Source organism: Lissotriton vulgaris, chromosome 6 (genome assembly GCF_964263255.1).
Source record: "Lissotriton vulgaris chromosome 6, aLisVul1.2, whole genome shotgun sequence".
Taxonomy (NCBI): Eukaryota; Metazoa; Chordata; class Amphibia; order Caudata; family Salamandridae; genus Lissotriton; species Lissotriton vulgaris.
Genome location: NC_141694.1, coordinates 811,283,745 through 811,310,204, shown reverse-complemented (window position 1 = coordinate 811,310,204; position 26,460 = coordinate 811,283,745). Strand labels below are relative to the sequence as shown.

The 26,460-nt window shown below is 47.0% G+C and overlaps 1 protein-coding gene across 1 annotated transcript in view; it reads left to right on the top strand.

Annotated features, from left to right (window-relative positions):
- LOC147708028 (uncharacterized) overlaps positions 1-4,764 on the top strand; it is a 135,005-nt gene extending 130,241 nt beyond the window's left edge. The window contains exon 3 of the mRNA XM_086925699.1: positions 4,253-4,764. Coding sequence (XP_086781825.1) covers positions 4,253-4,764 — 512 coding nt within the window. The remainder of the gene's footprint in view (positions 1-4,252) is intronic.
- The last annotated feature ends 21,696 nt before the right edge of the window (positions 4,765-26,460 follow it).

The window sequence follows — 26,460 nt, the reverse complement described above, 5'->3', positions numbered from 1 at the left end:
GTAGGTGCAGGGTGGGCCGTTGTTGGAGAGTTCTCAGGGGAGAACAGCAATGGGGGTGTGCCAGACATTTGTGGGGAGTGAAGAAATGTGTAGTCAAGTCCTAGGTCTCCCTCATTTCCCTGGCCAATGGTGTTGTCCTCCTCCTCCTCCTCCTCCAGGGCAGCCTGACTTGTGCTTGGCCCTGCCACCGCACTGGAAGTTGTTGCTGGTGCTGGTGCCTCAGTTGCTTGTGCTCCTCCGCCTGATGGTGCCCCTAGGTATAAAGAAGCATTTGTGAATTGAGTGCCGATGTATTACAGTCACTACAATTAAAGCATTGCACATGTCCTTGCATATACTTTGAATGTGTTCCACTGTTATCTATATTGTGGTTCTGCACTGCCATATTTTGCCTACTTCTGCTGACTACATTTACCATGATGCTTTTCTCTTGTATGTTGGTTACAGTACTGGGCTGGGGTTTGGCTGTGCATTGTGTCTAAAGGGGAGGTGTCTGGTAGGGTGTGTCATGATGCGCATGCTTCTTACCTGTAGCTGTAGCTCTGGCTGAGCTATCCAGGGTCCCGATTCCAGTCACACTCTCCCTCTCGATGGTGCTGGACACCAGTTCCTCCAGCTCAGTGAGGGGTGGCGCCGGGTTCCTGCCTCCACCAGTCAGTCCAGCTTGCCTCTGCAGCTCTGCCATTTTGCGTTTAGTCAGGCTGCGGATGTCATAAAATCTTTTTTTTAGGTCATCAAGGGTCCTGGGGGTGACACCAACTGAGTTGACCTTCTCAGCAATCTCGCTCCAGAGCCTCCTCTTCGTGCTGTCCGGTACAGTGAGGGACAGCCTCCCAAAGAGCTGCCTGTGCACCCTCACCACCTCCTCCACCAACACCTGCAGCTCCATGGTACTAAATTTGGGTTTTCTCTTGTGGCCAGCCTTCTGGCTCTGACTGCTGCTAGCCATCTTTCTCTCACAGTGCTCTGGCTCCTGCTTCCACTGCTGCTCACTGTGAATGTTCAGCTCAGGCTGCCTCTCCAGAAAGTTCTTAATGAGCTGCACCTGCCTGGGTAGCCACTCCCTGCTTGGGTGGGGGAGGGTGGATCCACCTCATTGGCTGTTTCGGATTTTACCGAATCGGATTTTACCGAATCGGATTCTACCGATTCGGATTTTGCCGATTCGGATTGTTCAATGCATTCCTATGGGCATTTTGGCCATGGGGGTGTATTTCGATCTCCGAATCGGTAATTGCCGAATCGGTATTTGCTGAATCGGCAATTTCCGATTCGGTGGTAGTCGATTCGGTACATTCCGAATCGGTCCATGCCGATTCGGTACGTATCGAATCACAATACCGATGACGAACAAATCGGTATTTTTTCGGGTTTTTTTTCCTACATCTCGTTTTCCGATTTCAGAATACCGATTCGGTGCGCCTCGGTATTTTGAAATCGGAAAAAGCGATTTACCTACATCGGGCCCTTAATGATATATACACACCCAAATGGTAAACTTTGCACTTGTAAGAAAATATATACATTTTAGTATCAAGGTTGTGCAAATCTACTGCTTTTCAAGGCTCTTTACTAAAATCCTTATATTTTTTCAATCCCCTTGCCTGTGATTCCACACAGCTACTGTCTATGCTGTCATGATTGACAGCATATAGAATCACTCTAAAACAACCCAATTTCCGTTTTTATCCACATTTAAAAATAACTACAGACAGGAAAATATTTTTTTTTCTTTTTGTATTTATCTGTAAAAATCAGTATAAACGAAAAACAGGGGCCTTAACCATAACTCATTGATACCAACTCAGGGCCTGTGGGGAGATCTCCAGTACAGAATTCAATTTCTGGGTTAGCCACATATAATTTGATGAAAAAACTGCACCATATATCCTCAATGATGGGAGAGAGGTGAGATATTTCTTTTGACCCACAGCAATCTGCAATTAGTAATCAAAATGTTATTGCATTCTTTCTGAATGCTGCTTCTCTTAAATCAATCCATTTACACTCAAAATGGTATTTTCCTAAACTGATTTTAAATGATTTCTCTTTCAATAAGGATATTAGTCTCCCCCTTTCCTTTGAGAGGACGTCAAACTGCATTCAAATTAATCTATTTCTTTGTTCAAAGAAATGAGCAGCAAGCACAGGGGTTTATGAGATAACTTACTATGGATCTGAAAATCATTAATAATCATCTGTTTCACACATTGGCTAAAATAATGGCATACATCCTCTTACCAGAGGCATATATCATTAACTGCCTTTTCCAATAACCCTTTTAGGTTAGAGATCTACCAGGGTTATTAATAAGCTGGAAGTTAGTAACATCAAATTTCCACGACCCCACTTAAGGTGTACTAACCTCCAGGGAAAACAACTAGAATTATATGATCACTAATTGGGGTGTTCTTAATTTCCAAATCAGATATAGCCTTTCTGGCTGAGTATGAAGCAATGAGGTAGTCAATTATGGAGAGGCCAGGGGAGATTTATGAGTATATTGAACAGGTGAATCATGGACAAATCTAAGATTCAAGAACATGCAGTCATCTTTTCTTAGAAGGCCCAGGAATATTTGTCCTCTCTTATCTGTTTTCACTTTTGACGGGAATAGAATTGAAGGGATATGTTTTGGTTCTTATTTTTCAGCAGCAAGGAGCAAGTTAATAGAGCAGCTAGAGAGTGCACAATTTAAATATCCCATTAAAATAACCTGAAGTTCATCTCCCTGAACCTTAGTCTTGCTTATGAAGGCAAAAGGGTCTAATAGAAATGTATTATGATGAGAATCTGGGGAAATATAAGCATTTACAACTAGAATGTAGTTCCACATACTCTCACTCAAGATAGGGGTAATTTATGCAGTCTGAAAAAGATTAGAGGGATCCATGAAACTATTATAATTCCATTTGAAGTTATTTTTTCACATAATAGTTATCCCTCCCTTTGCATAACTTTTCATTAATGGGGCAGCGTTACACCTCAATACAAAATAACCATCAAGAGCAAGATCAGAATAGCACCCGGATTCCTGAATGCAGATTACATCGGATTTCAAACTGTTTAAAAATTCCAGTTGCACTGGTTTATTTATTAGGGGCCAGATGTAGGTAAATCACATTTACCGATTTTGAAATACCGAATATTACCGAATTTTACCGATTCGGTATTCCAAAATCGGTAATTGGGATGTAGGTACCAACATCTGGATTATTTAACGAATCGTTAAAAATCGGTATTAAAAGATCGGTATTATCCGATCGGTATTATCCGATCGGTATTTACCGATCAGTATTATCCGATCGGTATTTACCGATCGGTAAATACCGATCGGTAATTCCCGCGACGGACAACAAACAAAAGTGAAACTCAACACAACAGCCAATCAGGTGCCACCACCCTCCCCCTACTCTCCAGGGAGTGGCCCCACAGGCAGGTGCAACTAATTAGAAGGTTCAGGAAAGGCAGTTGGAGCAGAGAGAGTGGGAGCAGCAGAAGCAGCAGACAGAGCTTGTGTATTCACTGAAAACTCCAACATGGAAAGCAGCAGGGACACTGAGCAGGCTGAAAGGAAAAGAAAGCTTAAATTCAGTAGACAGGAGCTACAGCTCCTTGTGGAGGAGGTGGTAAAGGTACACCACAGACTTTTTGGAAAGCAGTCCCTAACTGTGCCAGAATCAACAAAAAGGAAACTTTGGCTGGAAATCAAAGATAAAGTAAATGCAGTGGGAGTCACCAACAGACGCACTGACGATTTAAAGAAGAGGTTCTATGACCTGAGGAGCCTCACGAAGAAAAAATTGGCTGACCGCCACAGACAGTCACAGCAAACAGGTCGAGGAAAGAACACTGCACCCCCCCCTCAACGAGCTGGAGGAGCTGGTAGCCACAACCCTGGAGGCTGACAGTGTCCATGGACTGGGAGAAGTGGACAGCTCTGCGCAAGCTGCAAAAAAAAAAGGTAAGATGCATGCACAGCCATCCCCCTCCCACCCCCATACATCCCTCAGCCCTTGCAGCTAAGTTACCCCAGTCCCATGGTGCCTGTGCAAAACTGTACCAATGCATCATGATACATGTAGTTAGTCATTGGAAGACCATGTCACACAGCACTGTAACCAACACATTATTCACATGAATGCTTACAAAATGAAGGGCAGGCAGCATGTACAAAGTGCAATGTAACATGTTTAATTGTAGTGGCTGTGACACATTTACACCTAGCTGATATGTGCTCATATGTCCACAGGTCTCACATCCAGAAGGCAGTCTGAGGAGGCAGAGGGCGCGGCACCCCAGAGGGATGGCAGTCAGGAGCCAGGGCCCAGTGCATCCCACGACACAGGTCTTCCGAGTGGGCAGCCACCCACCCAAGAAACTGACATCTGTGAAGAAATGCAGGGCTCCCCAATTCCTTCGCAGTCACCACTATTGGTCTCATCACCAGAAATGCATGCATCCCTTGTTGTAGAAACACCTGTTGCACACCCTGGCAGGAGGCATGTTGTTCCCCCACTGCCGGAAATGGAGACAGGTGGTGATGAAATGGAGGGTGAAGACTCACTTCACTTGTTACAAGCTCACATCACTGCCACACTGCAGCCTAGCACAGAGCCTGTACTAGGTACCACTAGAAGGCGCACAGTGCAAGGAAGGGATGAAGGTGCACATGGGGAGGGTTCCAGTGTCTTCAAAGGCCTGGAGGGAGCCATGGTCCGGATTCAGAGGATGCAGGGCAAGGGCATCATGGCCTGTCAATGACAAATGCGAAACATGAACATCAACATGGAAGAAATTAGCAAGGGCATAAAAGAGCTGGTGATAGTCAACCAGAGCATGGCAACAGGCATACAGCAACTGTGCACAAAACTTGACTCTGATATTGGTGCAAGGCGCAGGGACAGGCAGCGCGCAGTGAGAATAGAGACATCCATGGAGCAGCTGGCTACAGCCACATCCCTGCTATGCAGGCGTAGCGTCAATAGTCAGTTAGTCCTGACTCAGAATAGCAACCAGTTGACAAGGGGCATAGCTGGAATGACCGGTGCGCTGGAGGCCCTACTCAATGCACAAAGTGCACAAGGTTCTGCTGTAGACGTGCCGGACACTGAAGCTAGCACCAGTAGGAGCAGCACAGCTAGCCCCCATGGCTTAGAGCCAAGGAGGAGCAGCAGGCGACAGGGTGAGGCTATAGGCCAAACGCCCAGTGAACAGGATGAGCCACAGACCCCTGCCAGTGCTAAGCGTGTGCGTAAATGAACAGCTGTAACGATGGCCTACTGCCAATGGACATTAGATTTATAGTTCATACAGTGTTATTTGCACATTTGTGCCATTGCAACCAGCCAAGTGACTATGTACAACTATGGTTGGTGGATTCTACACCTGTCTGAGTGTGTTTGCCCACTGTGAGCATTGATGTCAAATGCTTACTGTTGCACTTTTGTTCTTCAATAAAACTTTACGAATCGAATTAAACAGAAGCTTGTGCTTTCACTATAGCTCAGTGTCTTCACTTACTCAGAAATAGTTGTGTGCTATGTCATCACGTCTGTATCTGCCATCACTTGGTGTTGCCACTCCAGCAGGTTGCCTTTCAGGCACAGCAATGTCGTCGTCATGATCCTCATAGTCAGATAACTCCACCTCAGTCCCCTTCTTAACAGCCAGATTGTGCAACATAGCACAGGCAGCAATGATCTTACAGCAGGTAATGGGGGTATACTGCCTTGCACCTCCGCTCTTGTGCAAGCATCTGAACCTACTTTTCAATATACCAAATGTTCTCTCAACAACATTGCGTGTGCTCTTGTGTGCCCGGTTGTATCTCCTTTGGCTGGGTGTTGAGGGGTTGAGGTAGGGGGTGAGTATGAATGAGCGGAGGGCATATGCACTGTCTCCTAGAATGAAAAGGGTACAATTTACTCACATGCATACATGCACTGCTTATTGCAATAGGTGTAATAGGTGTTGCACACTGTCTCTTACCTAGGAGGTAGCCTTCACCAAATTCCCCTGCAGTCAGGCGTGCATAGATGCCACTGTTTTGAAATATATATGAGTCGTGGGTACTTCCCGGGTATTTAGCGACAATGTCTGTGATGACGTTCTTGGCATTGCAAATCACCTGCACGTTGATGGTGTGGCTTGACTTTCTATTGCGGTAAATGTATTCCGTGGCAGCAGGGGGACAAATGGGGATGTTCGTCCCATCAATGCATCCGATGATATGGGGAAATCTTGACATCTGGTAGAAGCCAGATATGGTTACAAACAGTTCAGCATGGGTGGATGGAAAAGAAATGTAATGCTCCATCCTATGCAACATGGCGTCAAGGAAATGTTGAAAAAACCTTGAGAGGCTGCTCTGGCTCACCCCTCCCACCGCAGCAACCACGCTCTGGTAGCTCCCTGACGCCAGCAGGTGGATGCTGCACAGCACCTGTACATGTGTTGGGATTGCATGTGCCCTTGGAGTGGGGTGCTCCAACAGTGGTTTTAGGTCCCTGATTATCTCCAAGATGGTGTCTGGAGCCAACCTGTACCTTTGCAGTATCTCTTCCTCTGTGAGCATGAACAGGGTCACCCTCTGCCTGTAAACCTGCTCCTGTCTCTGCCATTCCCTCTCTCCTTCCTCCTGTAGCCGTAGCCGTCTTGCAATGACATAAAATGCAGCCATTGTGCAAACAGAATTGCATTTTGGGTCCTTTTTTATAGGCTGCACCTGGTTACCACCTGCTTTGAATCCATGGTAATTAACGAATGTTAAATACCGATTTTGGAGCAAATTTGGTATTTCTGTGCCTCCCTACATCTCAATTTCAATTTTGACTGTTTTTTACCGATCGGTACGTTTAACGATTGGTAGGTTTACCGATCGGTACGTTTACCGATCGGTTGGTTTACCGATCGGTACGTTTACCGATCGGTTGGTTTACCGATCGGTACATTTACCGATCAGTAACTTCCACGATCGGTAACTTTAACGATCGGTAACTTTAACGAATCGGTATATTTACCGATTCGGCCTATTTTCTGTCACCTACATACGGATCACTCAATACCGGTCGGTAACGGCCCAAAATCGGTATTTTCGGCCGTTACCGACCGGTAAAGGCCTACCTACATCTGGCCCTAGGCCTGCTACATTCCAGGAAACCACTGTTGAACTATTATTAACTATAAGATTTAATGGACCCGATGTACATGCGCTACTAAGTGTACCGACCTACCAATTTCACTTAGAATGATCATCCTCCATTATAAAAGGAGGAGATCTAGGGCCAGATGTAGGTAAGTAACATTTACCGAATCTTAATTACCGAAAATTACCGAATTTTACCGATTCGGTAATTAAGATTCGGTAAATGTGAGGGGTTGGTATGTAGGGAATCCAGATGTTCCCTTTTACCGAATCGGTAAAATTCGGTATTTACCGATTCGGTAAATACCGACCGGTAATGCTCCATTCATTCCTATGGGCTTTGAAGCCCATAGGAATGAATGGGGCATTACCGGTCGGTATTTACCGAATTGGTAAATACCGATTTTGACAAGGGTGCAGGGGGTGTCACTTTGACACCCTCTAGCACCCCCAAAAAAGGTTCGGGTGCCATGTGGCAGGCATACCTGCCCTAAGGGCAGGTCTGCCTGTCATATGGCACAGGTGTGCATGCACACATGTGCATGCACACCGGAATCGGTATTTTACCATCAAATAGAATTTGATGGTAAAATACCGATTCTGTAATGCTTGTGGGACTCAGAAGAGTCCCACCTACATATCAATTTTACCGAATCTGATAAAATACCGATTCGGTATTTTACAGAATCGGTAAATTTACCGATCGGTAAATTTACCGATTCTGTAAAATACAGGGCCCTACATCTCAATTTGCATTTACCGGTCGGTAACGGCCGAAATCGGCCGTTACCGGCCGGTAAATGGCCACCTACATCTGGCCCCTAGACCCCATAGTACTGTGGTTAACCACATGCCTCCCTCCATTGACTACCAAAACCTGTAGTAGAAGCTTTAGATTTTCCCAAAATATCTAATTCAATGCCCAGGGATGGCACTCTGGGAGAGGGCAACTCAAATGTTCATATTGTTGTTTATAGTTTCTACTTTCCCAGAGTACTGGAATCACATCAATCCCACTACATCGAAGAGAGTCACTACTTTACAGAACCAAGTTTGCAACTACTTTGGACTGAAACAAAACCCTGGCTTAACTCACTAAAGGAGACTGCAATAGGGTAACAAGGGAAATATTACTACTTTGAAGCATTTTCAAGATCTCAATATTCACATAAGATGATAACAAAAAAGAACGGTTCAAAGTCAAATCTTGATCAAATAAGGCTACAAAATCTAACATAGAAGAAACTGGAGTTGGAGAGGAGAGAGAAGAATAATTTTTGCCAGCCAATACATACAGTATTTTTATTATCTTTTGACTAAGTGCAAAAAGGCTCCGCAGGTGGATTAAGCTTGGTTAACCAAGGGATAGAGGAGGAGTGAGGAATAAGAGCAGCTGCAGGAGTGTCAACTATTCTACTATCCAAGGAAGCAGTGGTAGACAAAACAATCTTTGAAGGATGAACATCATTAACCCTTAGGATATTTCAATTGACATTGTCAGATTTATTTGCCAAAACCTCATACAAGGTAGTCCCTCTGTTTTCTTGAAAATGACGTTTTTTTAGCCCTTTTTGGAAATTCTTTGTTTATTTTTTTTCATCAAACAGTTTATTTTTATCCTGACCTTCCATTTGGTCGGAACGGGCACAAGATCTTTAAACCTAAAAATGGGAAAAACATCCATTCTAGAGCAAGCAGCCTTCTCAGGAGAACAGGGGGCTGCTGGTTTTGGGGAGCCAGAATTAGAAAGAGTTTGTACAGAGTAAATAGGACTTTCCTCAATCTGTTGCTTCTTAAATATCCCAGAGAGTTTCTTTATTTGAGGTTTACCGGCTTGCAATCCACAGCCTTTATACATATCACTCACCTGCGGGGACTGTAAGGAACCTCAACCCCCAGGCACAATGATTTGCCAAGTTGTAACCCACAGTCATTAGCCCCCAACTTTGCCTGCGGCATATGTGAGAGTACTTCTGCACCTAAATTTGATGAATTATGTCCTTCCCTCTCCTTACTCATCAACTGCATAACCTGATTTTGAGGGACTTCCACTCCTTTAAGAACCACCAGGACTTTCAGAATCATAGATATGGAATCTTGAACGGGGTCGGCACTATATACGGTTTTTTTCTAGAAGGGCTAAAATGTATGATAACATTCATTCCAAGCACTTGAGGGATTCAGACCCTTAAACATATTGACCCAGGAGATTATAAGAGAAATTCCAGAGTAGCTCCAAGTCGGGGGTAGCAGACGTTTACGAAACTGCCGATGATAACTCCTTAGGAGTACTACTATACAGCTTCACACATTATCTGTAGTTCGAAAGGGGGTGTTGTGTAGAAATTTATCTCAGTTGTTGCGCGATTTCTCAAATCAACGTTCACATCTGGAAGGATAAAATCCTCTTTATAATGTTTTAGATCTTCATAATGATCTTTGAGATCCTTCACAGGCACAGGGTTTGTAACATTCATAACAATCGCGGTGTAGGGGTTGAAGGAGTGGATTTCACTGTAATTTTTATCTCTGCACAAACAGAAGAACCCCCCCGGCTTTGGGTATTATTATTACCAATATCACCAATGTCACCAAGATCCAAACCCTCCAATTGAAAGAAGGAAAAAATAGGGTTCAAACTCTTCCTTAGATTTAAGTGCGCAGCCTTATTCCAGAGGGGATTAGATATGGTCTTTTTGCAGGCCCATACGTTTATCAGTCTACCGGGCCAACCTTCCATGCTGTCAAGTTGCTTTTCTTAAATATTCACAGATTGTTTGAAGAAGCTCTTAAAGGAAAGTTGGGGCAAAATGCCCTATGTTTTTTAAAAGGCTTATGGGTTCAAAGGCTTCCTCAATGTGGACAGATGGACAGGTGGCAAGCTCAAAATTATGAACAACATCTACCATAGCCCATCAAGCCTTACAGATACACCAACCTTATTATTAACCCCCCAAAAGAAAGCTTGAAATTCAATGGCTCCTCTTAAAAGAGCGACAGCTAGAGCTAGCTACCTGGCTTTGGGTCGTCACTGCAGGCAGCCGGAAGAGGCCAAGTGTAGACCAGCTGTAGACTATAAACTGCAAGTAGACCAGAAAGCAAATCAGGGGCGTAACGCAAACATCAAAGAAGCCTACACACCCCTGACAATTCCTAGTAACGTACTCCGCCCCCCCCCTTGCTAAAACTTGATCACGGGAGGGCTCCACTAATGCTTCCTCACATTAAAAAGCTACACTGGCCTAACGCCGCCGCCTGTGCTTGCCATGTGAGCCCAGTTCCTAATCTATTCACCGCCAACACATGCACTGATCCATCCCCCAATAATCAGCTGCCAACTGCCCTACCACCAGCATCAGCTTCTCATGGAGTTCACTCTTTGACAGGGTTTTCCCGGCTTTCCATGGTTCTCCATGGGCTTTAGATGGCCCTCTCTGCACAGGCTACCCCCTCAAGGAATTTCTCAGGCAGTTCACGCGCAGGCCACAGACAATTTGACAGTTTTGGGGGAACAGTTAGTATTATGTGGCCTGCTGCGGCCCCTACAACATACCGTGTGTAGGTAAAGGTGCCACGGCAACAGTGGTAATGACAGTGGTCTGGGATATGCACTGTGCCATGCCTCAGACTCTGCCTTAGCCTTTGCTCCTCCGAGACACATCCAGAAATGCCTCCAAACTGCCTCAAAATTGCCACCAAAATACAGTCTTGATCGACATCAAGAGGCCTTGGACGACTAGGGGTAGCAGAAGCGGCTGATGGGGTTGAAGTGTTTGGAGCTTGCAAACGCTTGTCAACAACCTTAGCATGCATTCATCAGCATCCCAGCTGCGCTCTGGGAGCCAGGGGCTGCATGGGTGATCCTCTCGACCTCATAGCCTAGCCTCCCTGCTCCTGTTCCGGCATTTGACGTGGCCTGCTTCAGCAATCGGAACCATAAAAGCCCTACTCCCCGCTCTGAGAAGCTTAACAACGTCTCATCCAGAGACAATAAAGCTAATAGTGGATGACTTTAATGCAAATCTAATGAGTGCAGGGGTAAGTAATATGTGGCAGGGATGGAGATATTCAAGCTTGGAACATCCCACAGATACAGATGCAATTTTAAAGACCAGACAAGCATGGCAAGGAACTCGGAACCACTCTAAACAACTTAGGTCTACGACTCCTGAACAGAAGGTTCAAGTCAGATTCATGAGCTCCTTGCACGCATTATTAGCACAGCAGACCGACTACATGTTGGCATCAATAGCCCATTTCCATCAAATCAGTAAATTTGTGGTGTAACCATCATTAGCCAGTGATCACATAATGCTGAAATGTGAAGTGGCTGCCCTGGGAACCCGTCATCCCAAACTAAGCTCATCGAAAAATAGGAGGATTTGGAATTTGGAATGAAAAATAAAATGGAGCTCGGAAGACCATGAAGGGCTTAGACTGTTTTGGAGCAGCTTCTGGAAGAGTTTCCCAGGAATGCAGCAGGGCACCCATCTAAAGAAGATCCATGGAAAACGAAGGCTATCACCCTTGAGGAGGCAGAAGGTGCCAGCAAGAAAGGGGACAAGACAGGAAAGAATATGCAGGACATGAATGCAGCAGAGCTGGGAAACCTCAAACAGCAACTAACCAAATTAAAATCTGAATTGAACAAAGCCCTCAGAGTTCAATGCTGAGTCAAAGGTGACAAATCACCCGTAAAAATAAGAGTCAAGTTTCTAAGAATGTCTTATAGGAAAGCGATACAGACCAGGAAAAATGAAGGCGAAGCAAATAGATGGGAGCAATCCCATGAGAACCTTAACTCAAAGGAACAAAGGACATGTTGGCAATGGATAAACCTAATGTCGACAGCCAAATCCCAGCAAGAAGCCCGAGCTTCTTGCTGGCAGATTGGCAAACTTACAAAAAAAATTACACTTCGATCCATCCCCAAATAGCTATATCCCCTTAACATCCTCTAGCAGAGAAATAAATACCATGCAGGAAATAGTAACAAATCAATTGGAAAAGGTGGTTTGAGCAATCTGTGCTATTAGCGCATCTGGGCCGTATCCTGCAGTGATATTTCAAGGTGGCCCCATTAAAAAACGGGCAGAAGCTATGTCACCAGTTTACCAATCTTACATCTTTGGCGCCTCTATTGCAGACAGCTGGAGGGGCTCGCTCTTAGTACTCATCCGTAAGAAAGGAGACCGCAGACCCCCCGGAGAGCTTCAGGCTGATCACCCTCCTCGATATAGAGGGAAAACGCTATGCAAGCATCTTAAACATGTAGCCAGAAAAAAGCTGATCATCCTTTTCAAAATGGATTTCAAAAGGGCTGCTACATGGAGACCACACTGTTTTGCATCACCCATTTGATCTAGGAAGCAATGGAGATGAAAAACAAGTCTATACAGTCAGGTTTTATAGGTTTTGCAACAGCATTCAATATTGTATCAAGAGGCATATTATGGGTCAAACTACATAAATGTGGTTTTCCATCCCCCTATTAAGAGCCATCCTAACGCTGTAATCAGACCCCTGGGTAAAAATAAAGGTGATCTCAGGATGGCCAGCATCTGCAAAAATCCACACCTACAAGGGTCTAAACCTAGGCTGCATACTTGCCTCTTTACTATTTAATTTTTTCCCTAGCGGAGTGCACAACCCATGCCCAAATCTACCTAGAATTTAAGCTTTTCTTGAATGCACAATTTCTAGCATTGTGTCTTAAACCAAAACAAGTACAGACGTATATACCCTAAACCATACCCCGTGGGTAGTGATAAACCATGCACATTCCAATTGGCACTGGTATCTGAACAGGTCTCTGGCCTACCTGTAGGCACAGGCCATACGGATGAGCAACCTCCCAGCAAACCAGATATCAAAACTACTTTAAATTTCGCAAAACTAATACCTGTGCACCCTGACATGCAGGTACTGAAGGGGAAGGCCCATAGCCTTTGGGCAGCCAACCTTTATGACCCAGGTGCACTTCCGAATTATTTATCTCAACCACTGGTCAAGAATATGAAAATACAGCTGATGAAACTGAGATTTGGATTTTAGCTGTGGTCTAGAGGAGTAGCATTCTAGGGACACAATTACCATCTTGGTTGGAAAGCCTCCGACCTGAGGTCAGAGGCTTTCGGACCGAGATCTTAGGTTTCATTTCCGATCGCCTAATTACAATTTAGGTGGACAGAATTAAAACCGGCTGGTCATTTCAGCTGGATTCCGATGGGCTCAAGGAGCCCGTCAGCCAGTGAGAGACTGGCCCTTAATCCCAATAGATGGCATTTCCACCGTTGGGATTACGATGCTCGGTTTCCCACAGGCTTTCCATGCCAGGTTTTCCGACATGAAAAGCCTGTCGGAAAGAGAGTTTGGGGGCCTCTAGCAGGGCCCCCATCTTCTTGAGGCCTCCAGTTGGGAGCCGCATAGGTGCCCCCCTGTTGATCCCTGCACCATGTGGAAGGTACCTTGAGGTGCCTGCCACGAGGTGCAGAGATGAACACACTCTCCCATTTTTCAATGAGAGCTTGTGCTACGGCTGGTTTAGGGCTGGAGCACAAGCTCCAATTGAGAAATGGGAGTATGCGACCGCACCATGTGCGGTCGCATCATAATTCAGCGGTCGGACCCATATCCACAACTGTGTTGGGACATCGCAATAAGGCCCATAGTGTGCATTTGTAAACTGCTACTGGCCCATTGTAGAATTTGGCTACTCTGCGTATTTCGAGAATTAAACACTCAGACCTGCAGAAAAGCTATGCAGTGCTGCTTGAAAGCAAATCAACCCAGCTATCAATATGCTTCCGAAAATTCCTAAAAGCTGCGATCTCATCTTAACAAACGGCAGGGATGCACTAGCAGTTCAGGCTTTAGCGCTGGTGCACCCAGTACGACAATCATTTTTGGCGCCCCCCTCCCCATATGACCTCCTCCTTGGATTCCCTCACTAGCACCCAGCAAACGTGCCCCTCATCTCTCCAAAGCCCCCCTCTCACATACATTTTTTTTGTTTTAACATGTTGCTAAAGGCTGACTTTACTAATCCACTCAGCTATCCACATAAAATACTGATCTGTTCTTTGCAACAGGCATTTTAACCCTCTGCGCTACTTTATGGTGAGTCAAAACTACGACTAAGACAAACTCTGATCTTTCTGGCAGAAACATTAATTAAGTGTTATCATGACATTTTTAATGCTGCTTGAAATCTGGGTGCACACAGAACTCTGCTGCCTGTGCTTTTAAATCACATGTTATTGCTAAACAGCACCCCCAAAGAGACCAGTGTCCCTCCTCTCTGTCAGCGCCCAGTGCGGCCGCACCAGTCGCACAGCCCAAAAGCCAGCACTGTGCACCAGTCATGCCCAATGGTCCCATCAGACAACTGATAAAGTGAACACAGCAGGGGCGTCCCTCTGGAGCACAGCTGAAACAATCCAGCAAGGACTACAGGAGGCGCATAGCACTTTTGACTTGCCGCACAATGCATGTTAAACTAGCCCAATTGATGGGTACCTCCAAATGGTAAGGGCAAATCTACGAAACCACTAAGTGCCACAATAGATGCAGTTGACACCCACGACAAATCAGTCATAAAAAGCATTATGCATTGCCCAGCTGCTTAGGCTCACTACTGCTGAATTTACGCCTGCATTAGGACGCTTTTGCTTTTTTAAATTTCCTGTTTTGTCGATTATTTTAAAATTCATTTGCCTACAGTTTTCCCCTGGTTTTATCCCCGGATCGCATTGCCACACGATAATTGTGCCCTCACCGCTATTTTTGGAGGGCCGGTCCCTCGCTTTTCAGAATTAAGTGGGCGCCATCTTGGGTGGGTGTTGGGGAAGCGCTGCACTGATCCGCGCTCTAGCAGTCAGGTGGACTGGCTAGAGGCTGCTCCGGGCTCACTATTTAAGGAAGGCAGGAGGTAGGATCTCTCTGCTTAGGCTCACTACTGCTGCATTTACGCCTGCATTAGGACGCTTTTGCGTTTTACATTTCCCGTTTTGTCGATTATTTTAAAATTCATTTGCCTACAGTTTTCCCCTGGTTTTATCCCCGGATCGCATTGCCACACGATAATTGTGCCCTCACCGCTATTTTTGGCGGGCCGGTCCCTCGCTTTTCAGAATTAGGTGGGCGCCATCTTGGGTGGGTGTTGGGGAAGCGCTGCACTGATCCGCGCTCTAGCAGTCAGGTGGACTCGCTAGAGCCCTACTTAAACCGGCTATTATGGCGCGCAGCGTGTGCGCGCTGCGTGTGCGCCGCAGTGACGCCGGAGTCACGCCAGAGTCCAGCCCGTCTGCGCCCGTCCGCGCTGAGGACGGGCTGGACAGCTGTACGTATGGCTTAGATACCCCTGACCCCCTGTATCTTAGATATCCCACTCAGACCTTGCTCGAGCTTAAACCTCCTAGGCTCACATGTTTTCATACATGTTCGCCTGACGATTTTCTACGCCCTCTATCGTGTGGATGCCGGATGTCAGATACGGTAAGCTCCACTCCCCCTCCATCCAGTTATATGCCTAAACAACCCACTTCCCCCAGAGTTAGGACATTGAAGGTAGATTGCATTCTCCTAAATGCCCGCTCGCTTATTAAAAATAACATCATGTTTAGGGAATTCGTATCAGACAGGAAGCCTTCCCTGGTTTTTGTTACGGAAACTTGGGCAAAGGACTCTTCCGGTCTAGATCTTATTGAAGCAGTCCCAGAAGGATATTGCTTGGCTCGTCAAGATAGACTGGACCGGGTGGGAGGAGGGCTAGCAATTCTTTACAGGGATCACTTTCACTGCCACACTGCCTCTATCCCTGACCCCACGGACAGCTTTCAAGCCCTATTCTTTTCCATAAAAAGTGGCCATAGAGCCCTCTTCAACGGAATCTTGGCATATCGCCCTCCTGGTCCACGTACTGATTTTGGACAACGGCTGCTCCACGTCCTAGAACCCTACTTTGGTCGGAAAGATTTCACGGTTCTGGGAGACTTTAATTTCCATTTAGAGAGGCACGACATCAAGGATACCATCTCCTTGCTTGATGCCATGTCAGCCTGTGTATTTGCCCAATTGGTTAAAGGGGCTACTCATCGAGCAGGCCACACGCTCGACGGAATCTTTTCTAATGACGAGAGGCACACGATTAAGGACTCTATCTCTCTGTCATGGTCCGATCACCTGGCCGTTCCATTTGAGCTAGCTTGCCCGCTCATCCACACGTCCAAAAATATTCCGAGCAAAAAGGAACGTCGCAGGAACTTTAAGAACATTTCAAAAAGCTCCTTTACCCCGTGGGCAATCAATCTGTCCTCACCTCAAGGGGAAAGTGTCTCTACAGCAGTCCTACAGTTTGAAAGGACCGAGACTGAGGCACTGGATGAATTAGCCCCGATCCAATTATGCCACCGAGCCAGAAAAAGGCCCTCAGCCCCTTGGTTCTCGGAACATCTTAGACTCCTTAGACAAGAAGTAAGGAGGCGGGAGCGACTATGGCACTCTGGATGGGATCTAAAGGATAAGGAAGCTCATAAGACTCTGCTGAGGAAATATAAGGCTGAAATCATAAAGGCCAAACAAGAGCATTTTATGGCCTTGACAACCTCACTGTTCTCTCCTAAAGAGCTCTTTAGGATAGTGGACTCCCTTATAACCCTCCAAACCCCAGATCCCGTAGTAGCATCCCAAGAGCTTTGCAATAATATTGCCTCTTTTTTCCAGGCAAAAATATTAGACATCTACTCTGCCTTGGACCTGCAAAGATCTCTCATTAGTGGGCCTCCTGCCCTGGGGGCTATGGACCATGCCCCTGCAGAAAAACTCCCTTTGGGAATTTTAGATTCTTTTCCCCCTTTTTCTCTAGAGGATCTGGATAGCCTCCTCAATAAAACCAAATCTGGCTCCCCTCTGGATGTATGCCCTCTCAGCATTCTTAAACAGTGCAGGGATACTCTCCTGCCCCCTCTGGTTGATATTATGAATAGAGCCATGAGGGATGGCCTCTTCCCCACCCAATGGAAAAACGCGGTGGTAAAACCTTTACTTAAAAAGGCCTCCCTGGATCCTGCGGTTCTAAAAAATTTCCGGCCCATATCACTGCTTCCAGTTCCAGCAAAGATGTTAGAAGCACATCTTAACAAGCATCTTGCCGCTTTTGTAGAGAGCTCGGCCTGTCTTGACTCTTCCCAACATGGCTTCAGGAGGGAACACAGTACCGAGTCGGCCCTCACCATAGTGTTGGACAATATCCGCACGCGTGCCGATGGGGGCCAGATCACCCTTCTGATCCTTCTGGATCTGACGGCGGCCTTCGATACCCTTTCTCCCTCGGTGTTAACAGCTCGGCTGAGGGAGGTTGGGGTTCAGGGGGCAGCTCTAGATCTACTCACTTCTTTCCTCAATCATCGAGTGCAAAGAGTGAAGTTGGGGGAGTACCTATCTCCATCCCTGCCTGTGCAATGTGGGGTCCCCCAGGGGTCGGCTCTTAGTCCGACCCTATTCAACATCTATGTGACCCCACTTGCCAGGCTCATCAGATCCTGTGGGATGGAGAAAGTATCCTATGCGGATGACACCCAGATCCTTGTCTCTCTCTCCCAGTCAGGCACCCCGACTGCCTCCAATTTTAGATCTTGTATGGAGGCAGTCGGTCAATGGATGATCCATAATTCATTGAAACTGAATGGAGAGAAGACGGAGGTGATGGTGTTTGGAGGGAAAGATGACGTATGGTCATCCTGTTGGTGGCCAGACTCATTAGGAGTTTGCCCCACCCCTACCTCCTCTGCAAAAAATCTTGGGGTCATGATTGATCCTGCCCTCAACTTGGGCAAACAGGTCAGCAGAACCATCTCTACCTGTTGGGGCATTATCCACATCCTGAGGAGGATCAGGCACTACTTATCACTGCAGGCAAGGAAACAGCTTGCAGTTGCCCTCATTGGCTCCCGGCTGGACTACTGCAACGCGCTGTATGCGGGAATGAATAAAAGTCTACTGCAGCGCTTGCAGGTAGTCCAGAACGCTGCTGCCAGGTTTGTCCTGGATCTCCCCAAACGTGCCTCAGCTACAGCGGCCAGAAAGCTGTTACACTGGCTTCCTGTTGAGGACCGTATCCACTTCAAGACCCTATGTATGACCTATAGGGCCCTAGCTAAAAATAGTCCCACTGGTGTAGAATCTATCTTGTCCGCTATATTCCCTCTAGGGATCTGCGTTCCTCTAGTAGACTTCTTTTGTCAGCCCCTCGATTCAGGAGAGCTAAATGGGGTGGCAGGGCTTTTTCCACCTTGGCGCCTAAGTGGTGGAATACCCTCCCACTGGAACTAAGATCCCTACCCACTCTTCAGGCATTTAGAAGTGCTCTGAAGACGCATCTCTTTGTGCAGGCTTATCTGTAATGGTGTCATGCTTATGTTTATGATATGCTTTGTTAGGCGCCTTGATGCCTTCGGGTTATTGTTTGCGCGATACAAATTTTATTCAAATCAATCAAATCAATCACAGCACCCCAGATGGGCACGTGGCATTTCATAATCATTCACTGGAATATTTTTAAAGTTTCACATTGGACTTCCAGTCCAAATTTCGTTATTAGCTGAATGCTGCTCGCCATTGGGGATCCAATGTATATTGTTTTTACATTTTTTTTAACAAATCCAATTTCAATAGTGACAGTATTACATCATGTATGCCGGACGACATCGGTTATTGTGGGAGTTGGCTAGTTATGTATAGTACGCATCCATAGATTAAACACCACTTAAAAACAGGAGATTACTACTCTATGGGGATTGTTTAATACTACTGCAATACGTTTTAATCATTTTAAATAATTGCACAATAAAAAATGCTTTTGGTTCTTCAAAACTTTACCAGATGCCCCTCTCATGTGAGAAGCAACCAGGGCCGGACAGAGAACCAAAACCTGCCTTGGCAAAGTGCTCAGGCAGCCACCTGGGGGTGCGACCGAGCTCTTTGGCGGGGCCGGTTTTTGGCAGATTTTGTTACAGGGCCGATTTTGCAGCTAGCTGCAAAAACGGCCCTGTAACGAAAACGGCCCCCAGGACCCAAAAACGGCCCCCACCCTTGCGGCGCACCGGCGGATTGCCTGGTGCCCGCAAAGGCCAGTCCGGGCCTGGAAGCAACTAACTATTAAGTCTTTCACAAAGCTGCAATAACTCAAGTTATCACTAAATAGCCCACTTGCTTCAGAAGCAACCGCTACAAATGTTCTTCATGAAGTTGAGGGACAGTAACTTTAACATACAAATTTACATTTACACTTTTGCTACTCTAATGAGTAGTGCTTGTGCTCTAGAGGATACGTAAATATGTCAATGGTGGTATATGATGATGAACCAATATTACAACTACAAAAAAATAAGCTGATTGGGGGGGCGTGGCCTAGCAGGGATACATGATGGCCACGTAGAGTAGAGCTCCGCCGCCTAACCTTTCCCAAACGTCTATTCGGCACATATATCCAAACTATCTGAGGGTAGTTCTGTGCGTCGGAACAACAGCAGTCACCATCCCGCCCGTCCTGGCTCAGGTCTAACGTCTGTGCCGAAGCTGCGTGGACTGGAGTGCTGAGGCCTACCTGCCGCCCTGAAGCCAGGACCCACAGTGCTGCTAGGGGCCGGTACGTGGCTCAATTTGCCGGGGGACTTCTCCCAGCTGTGCAAGGCCCGGAGTATATTGCTGCGGTGGGAAGACTGCAGACCGCACTGTGAGGATAGGGACCCCGCTGTGACCCGCTGGAGGGTGAGGTCTGGGGAAGAAGCTCCGTCTGGCAAGAGGGGCCCGGGGAGAGCGCCGTCCTCGTGAGGTGGGACCAAACTCAGCAAGCGGCTAAGCTGCACCGCGAAGGCTGGTGACACGCCATCTTGCCCCCCTTACCCCTGGGGCATATTTGGATGGTGACTGCTGGGTTCTGCGTGTGGGGGCCCACTGTGTTGAAGCTGTGACACGTAACACCGGCAAAGACCCAAGAAGCGTTGCAGCCGTGTGAGCTGCGACCCAAGCTGGAGCATAAGCGCTCCTATCTATTATCACCACTGGGACATGCGGATGGGGACCCCCCCTGGCAGAGAGTAAGGGCGCAAGGCGGAGGGCCACTGCCGACCCAGGAAGAAGGGAGGTTTGGGTCCAAGGAGGCTTGTATCTCGACCCTGAAACCAGGTTCTGCACCTGCAACTCCATCAGAGACTCTGTTAGTTTCCCTTCACCTCAATTATTGGGGCCAGCAGGAACGCTGATTCACCAGCCAGTAGAGTGCAGCCAGAGGCCTGTACAGGGGCCTACCCTGTGTAACCTGGAAGGGCCTGAGTAACAACTAAGCAGCGCAATGGATTGGAGTAAAGGCTCCTGAGCCCGGGGGCTCTGGGTAGCGCAAACCAACAAACGGGACCGCTGAACGGTTCCCAAAGACACGCAACAGAGCCGACTGTCCGGAGGGGCCTCCCAGGGTGGCCCATGTAAGGAGGAGCAGGAACTAACGCTGAAAGACGTCACGGAGGCTATCACTGGAGTCAAAACCTCCCTCGAACATAAAATGGACACCATGGCTATTGACGTGAACCTCATCAGGGCGGATCTGGGGAAGCTGAATGAGAAGGTCAAACAGGTGGAGATCACCGCAGTGAGTCTCGTTGGAGATGTCACACAGCTTCAAGGAGAAGTCGTGACTTACAATACAGTAAATTCACAGACTTAAAACTGGACGACTATGAAGGCCGTCTACGGTGCAACAACCTCCGCATTCTGGGTGTTCCACAGAAATCAGAGGGGCAGTCGCCTGACCTATTTATTGAAGACCTCATCTAAAAACATCTACAGCCCAAAGGCCTCAGCAAGTTCTTTGTCATCGAACGGGCACATAGGTTCCCGGGCGGCCATCCCAAGCCAGGCACTCCCCCGTGGCTGATGCTGGCCAGAGTTCTGAAATTTTGGGACAGGAATGTCATCATCCAGAATGCCAGCGCGGGGGGCCCCTTCCACTATTAGAACGCAAATATAACCTTTTTCCCGGACTTCACGCAGAGGGTACAAAAGCAGAGGAGATTGTTTCTCTCAGTGAAACGAGTACTTAGAGACAAAGGTCTGAAATATTAGATGCTCTTTCCTGCCCGTCTCCAGGTGAGGCGGATGGGGGGGCCTGGTATTTTGAGCACACCGAAGCAGTGGCAGACTGGATCAAGCGCCTAGGAATGAGGAGCCCGGGCGGCCACGTCGGAAGGGAGAGTGAGGACAATCGCCCTGCCTGAGGAGCAGACCTAATCAACATTTATTTCCGGATTGAGTATGCTGAGCCTGGGGCGGGGTGGGGTTGGGTGGGGTGTTCCTTATATCTGATTCTTTACGGTTGTGGACCCTCATAGACTTGATAGGTTTAGCTCAATCAGGATGTACACTTGACTTGTTTGGGGACAGGGAAGCGGAGCGATCTATTTCCCCCACATTTCTTCTACTTTTAGTTCTCTACAAGGGCGACAGGCACTCTGCAAGTTTCCGATGGGCAGTTCTAGGCCCAGAGTGCAGGGCAGCGGGGTGGAGGGTTTTTGGGTGGGGGCGTTTTGTTTGATTTTGGTTATATTCATTGCATCAGCGACATCTACAGTAATTCCAGTAGACAAAGTCCAAACTCATGCTGCTATTCCTGTAGGGGGAGTAGAGATATTTTCTAATCAGTCATGGCTACACAGAGGGATGTAGGAATCAAATTGTTAAGCTGGAACGTCAATGGGTTAGGGGACAAGATTAAAGGCAGTGTTGTCCTAAAGTACATCAAGCGTCAGGCGCCTGATACTGTCTTGCTCCAAGAAACCCATCTCATTGGAAAAGTATGCAAAGCCTTACATAGAGGGGCTAGACAATTTTGGCTCATGCAGGATTCACCTCCAGCTCACAAGGGGTGGGTTTTATGATGAATAAATCCTTTCCTCTTGTGGTACAGGCAACCTGGACAGATGACCGGGGATGATATATTGGGGTCTCGGGCCCATGGGAGGGACACCCCATCACACTCCTTTCTGTTTTTGTACTAGAGATTTAGGGACTATATTGCTATATATTCCAGGAAGCCTGTTAATATTAGGAGGGGACTTCAACTGAGTAGTCTCGGGCAATACAGATGGGCATCCCCCCAGAGCAATGAGCCCCACTTCATGTTGGCTACCTGAGTTCCTTGAGACCATGGGGCTGGTGGATGGCTGGCGGACCTATCACCCAAACACAGTACAGTACACCTTTCATTTCAGGGCACACAGGAGCCTCTCATGTATAGATTATTTTTTGGTCCCCACATCTCAGATTGCTCACATCCATGAGATTAAACATCTGGCCAGGGGTATCTCTGGCCATTCGCCAATTTGGCTTCACATGGTTCTTAACTATAAACAGGTGGGACGAGTGGCCCTCATCAACCCATGGTATTTCAGAGATCCTAAAATTCGTAAAGCACTTCTCACAGCAATAGATAATTACTTTATTGATAATGAAGGATCGGTGGACTCCCAGCTGACGCTATGGGAAGCCTTCAAGACGGTGATTCGGGGTCAGGCCCTATCCCTAATCTCGAGCAAGAAGAAAGATCACCACAGAGAGATAGTGGCCATTGAGGCCGAGATTAGCCAATTAGAAACTGACCTGGAATCTGAGGTCACACCCGACAAACTCCACTATTTAAAGCTCCGATAGCGGGAATATAGAGCATTGGCAAATGACCAGGCAAGGGCCTTGGGAAGAGTTGCGCAGGGACGGCTACATGAGGTGGGAGATAAAGCCGGGAAACTATTAGCGTGATTGGACAAGAAAGAATGGGCAAGCCGACTAGTGCTGGAACTTCGGGGGGCAGGAGGTAGCCCCCTCACAGATCCCCAAAGCATTGTTGACAAGTTTGCTGCCCACTTTTGTGCTGTCTACTCTTCATCAGCCCCCTATTCCGAACTGTGAACTGCCGTCAGATGTTAACAGACATAACGCTGCCCAAGCTCTTAGTAGACAACTGTGACTTTTTAGACAGCAACATATCCAATGAAGAAATAGCAAACGCAATTAGGTCCATCAAATTGGGAAAGGCCTCTGGCCCTAACAGGCTTCTGGTCGAACTATACAAACTCATACCGGACAGGCTGGCCCCATATCTCAGGGATATGTATGAGGACTCAAGGGAAAAGTGTCTCCAATCGATAGACCAGAGGACGGCTAAAATAATCACCATTCATAAAGAGGGGAAACTTAAAATTGACTGTGGGTTGTATAGACCGATTTCCCTCCTGAATGCAGAGCCCAAGATTTTGGCTAAGCTTCTGGCCAACTGTCTGATCACAGTGATTGAGACTCTAGTCCATCCTGATCAACCTGTTTTCATTCCCCACCGTAACACGGCGCTCAACCTGTGGAGGTTGCATGGAGTATTAGGCAGAGCGGCCTCCATCTTAGAACCAGCTGTAATAGTCTGCCTAGATGCCAACATGGCTGACACCATTGAATGGTTGTATCTTTGGGCACTCCCTCACTCCCTCTTTCCCTACTGGGAAAAGCAGCCCTTTTTAAAATGATGTCTTTGCCTTGGTTTTTTTATGCCCTGCAGAATTCCTTAGACCCGGTCCCAACGTCCTACTTCAGGGAGGTAGAAGGTCTTCAGCGGGACTTGTTATGGAATGGAAAGCCACGTATCGCCCTTAGCAAGCTCACCCTGATTTGGTATGACGGGGGGCATTGGCCTCCCTGATATCAAAAATTATTATTGGGCGGCCCATCTAGCTGCCATCAATCATGGCTCCTACACACGTCCCCGAGATCCAGGCTATAACATGGATAGATGGCTCCTTTCGGGGGTAACTATAATAGAGCCTTGTATTCCAAACCACAACGCTTTAAACTCACAGGTCCCACCAAACATTCAGTCCATGTTTGGCACACGACCACTAAATGCCTTGGATGGAATCGCAGGCTCACACTTGCGGCCCCGTAATGGGACTCAGAATAGCTGGGTAGTTTGTGGAAAAGCAACGTATTTGACAAATGGGACCTCATAGGGCTCTCGCATATAGGGGATCTATGGGACAAAACAGATATTAAGTCATTCGCCACCCTGCAAACAGCAATCTGAGTTAACTGACCCAGAGTTCTTCCGTTACACACAGGTCAGACATGCACTGCGTTCTCATTTGGAGCGTGGTACCACCCTTCCCGAATCTTCCCCATTGGAGGACAGAGTCGTAGACATCATGAACAGAGTGTTATCCACGCAACTCAGTTTTGAAGCTCGTAGATGTCTATTGAATATTTGGGAGCAGACAGATCTGAATGATTGTTTAACACAATGCGTCATTTTGGGGCTTATGCTCTCTAAGAGAAATATTGCACAGCGGTGGGGAGTGTCTCAACCACCTGCGGTGGGGGACTGGAAGAAAGATCTAGATTGGTCAATGTACAGAGAAAAGACGGTATATGTAGCTCGAGGCTGCCCTAAGAAGTGGGCCCGCGTATGGGGTTTGTGGAATTCCTGTTGTGGGGGCATAAGTCAACCGCCCCTCTCCTTTGACAGTGAAGACCCACCTTCGCCCTTGACCTTCCAAGTGATATTTTGTACTGATTGATTTTACCTATTGTCCTCATGTGGCCTGCCTTATTGCTTCCTCTGTAATGTACTCGACAAGCTGATGCTGATTAATAAAAAGTTTTATAAAAAAAAAATAAGCTGATTACTATGGAGCATTTGTGAAGACAGCCTAGTATATAGAGCTATTAGCAGTCACTGGTTAAGTCTTGTGCCCTCAACCGTATTCAAGCATACTGTTTTTGAGGGACACTATACTTTTTTGCCAGTAAAAAGCCAGCTGCATTTTGCTATAGACTGTAGTGGTAAGTAGTAAAATGTAAACAATGGACAAAGATATTTGGTCAATGCTCCTTTTATATACATATATATATTTATTCTACACCACTCTAAGCCACTGTACTCCACTCCACTCTATGGTACTCTACACCACTATACTCTACCACACTCTGTACTACTCCAAGTCACTGTATACCACTCTACTCCACGCTTCTCAACCCTACTCGACTCTACGTCACACCACACCACTGTATGTGACTTCACTCTACCCCACTTCACTCTACGCGACTCTACTCAATACCACTCTACTTTATGCCACTCTAATCTAACCCACTTCACTCTACTCCAGTTCACTCTACTCCACTTCTCTACACCCCTCTACTCTGTGCCTCTCTAATGCATTCTACTATCCACCACTTCAATCTAAGCCACTCTGTCACTCTAAGTCTCTCTACTCCATTCTACTTTACTGTACACCACTCTACTCTAGTCTGCACCACTCTACACTATCCTACTGCACTCTACGCCTACTCAACGCTATGGTGCACCATTCTAGTGTACATCACTACACTCTATGCCACTCTGCACCAATCCACTGAATGCCACTGCACTCAACGCCGCTCCAAGCCAATCTACTCCCCTCCACCCTATGCCACTGCACCGCACTGCACTCTTTACATCTGTACTCTACACCACTCTGCTCTATGCCAGTCTACTCTATGCCACTCTACTCTACCCAACTGCACTCTACCCCACTTCACTCTACTCTATGCCACTGCACTCTATGCCACTGTACTCTGTCGCTCTACTCCACTTGAAGTCACTCTACTCCAATTTACTCTATTCCACTGTACTCCATTCAACTATACTCTGCATCACTCTACTCTATACCACTGCACTCTACGCCACTCCAAGCTAACATAATCTACTCCACTCTAGGCCACTGCACTCTAATTTGCACCACTGCACTCTGCGTCACTCTACTCTATGTCACTCTACTCTATGCCACTTTAATCTATTCCACTCTACTCTACCCAACTTCACCCTACCCCACTTCACTCTACACCACTTCACTCTACCCCACTTCCTTCTATGCGACTCTACAGTTCAACACTCTACTCTACGCCACTGCACTCTATGCTACTGTACTCTGTCACACTACTCCAATGTAGTCAATCTACTCCAATTAACTTTATTCCACTGTACTCCATTCAACTCTACTCTACATCACTCTGCTCTGCCACTGCATTCTACGCCACTCCAAGCAAATCAAATATCAAATCCACTCCATTCTATGCCACTGCACTCTACTCTGCACCACTGTACTCTACGTCACTCTACTCGAGGTTACTCTAATCTAAGCCACTCTATGCCACTCTACTCTACCCACTTTCACTCTACCCCACTTCCCTCTACACTACTCTATTGTACAATACTCTACTCTACACCACTGCACTCTATGCAA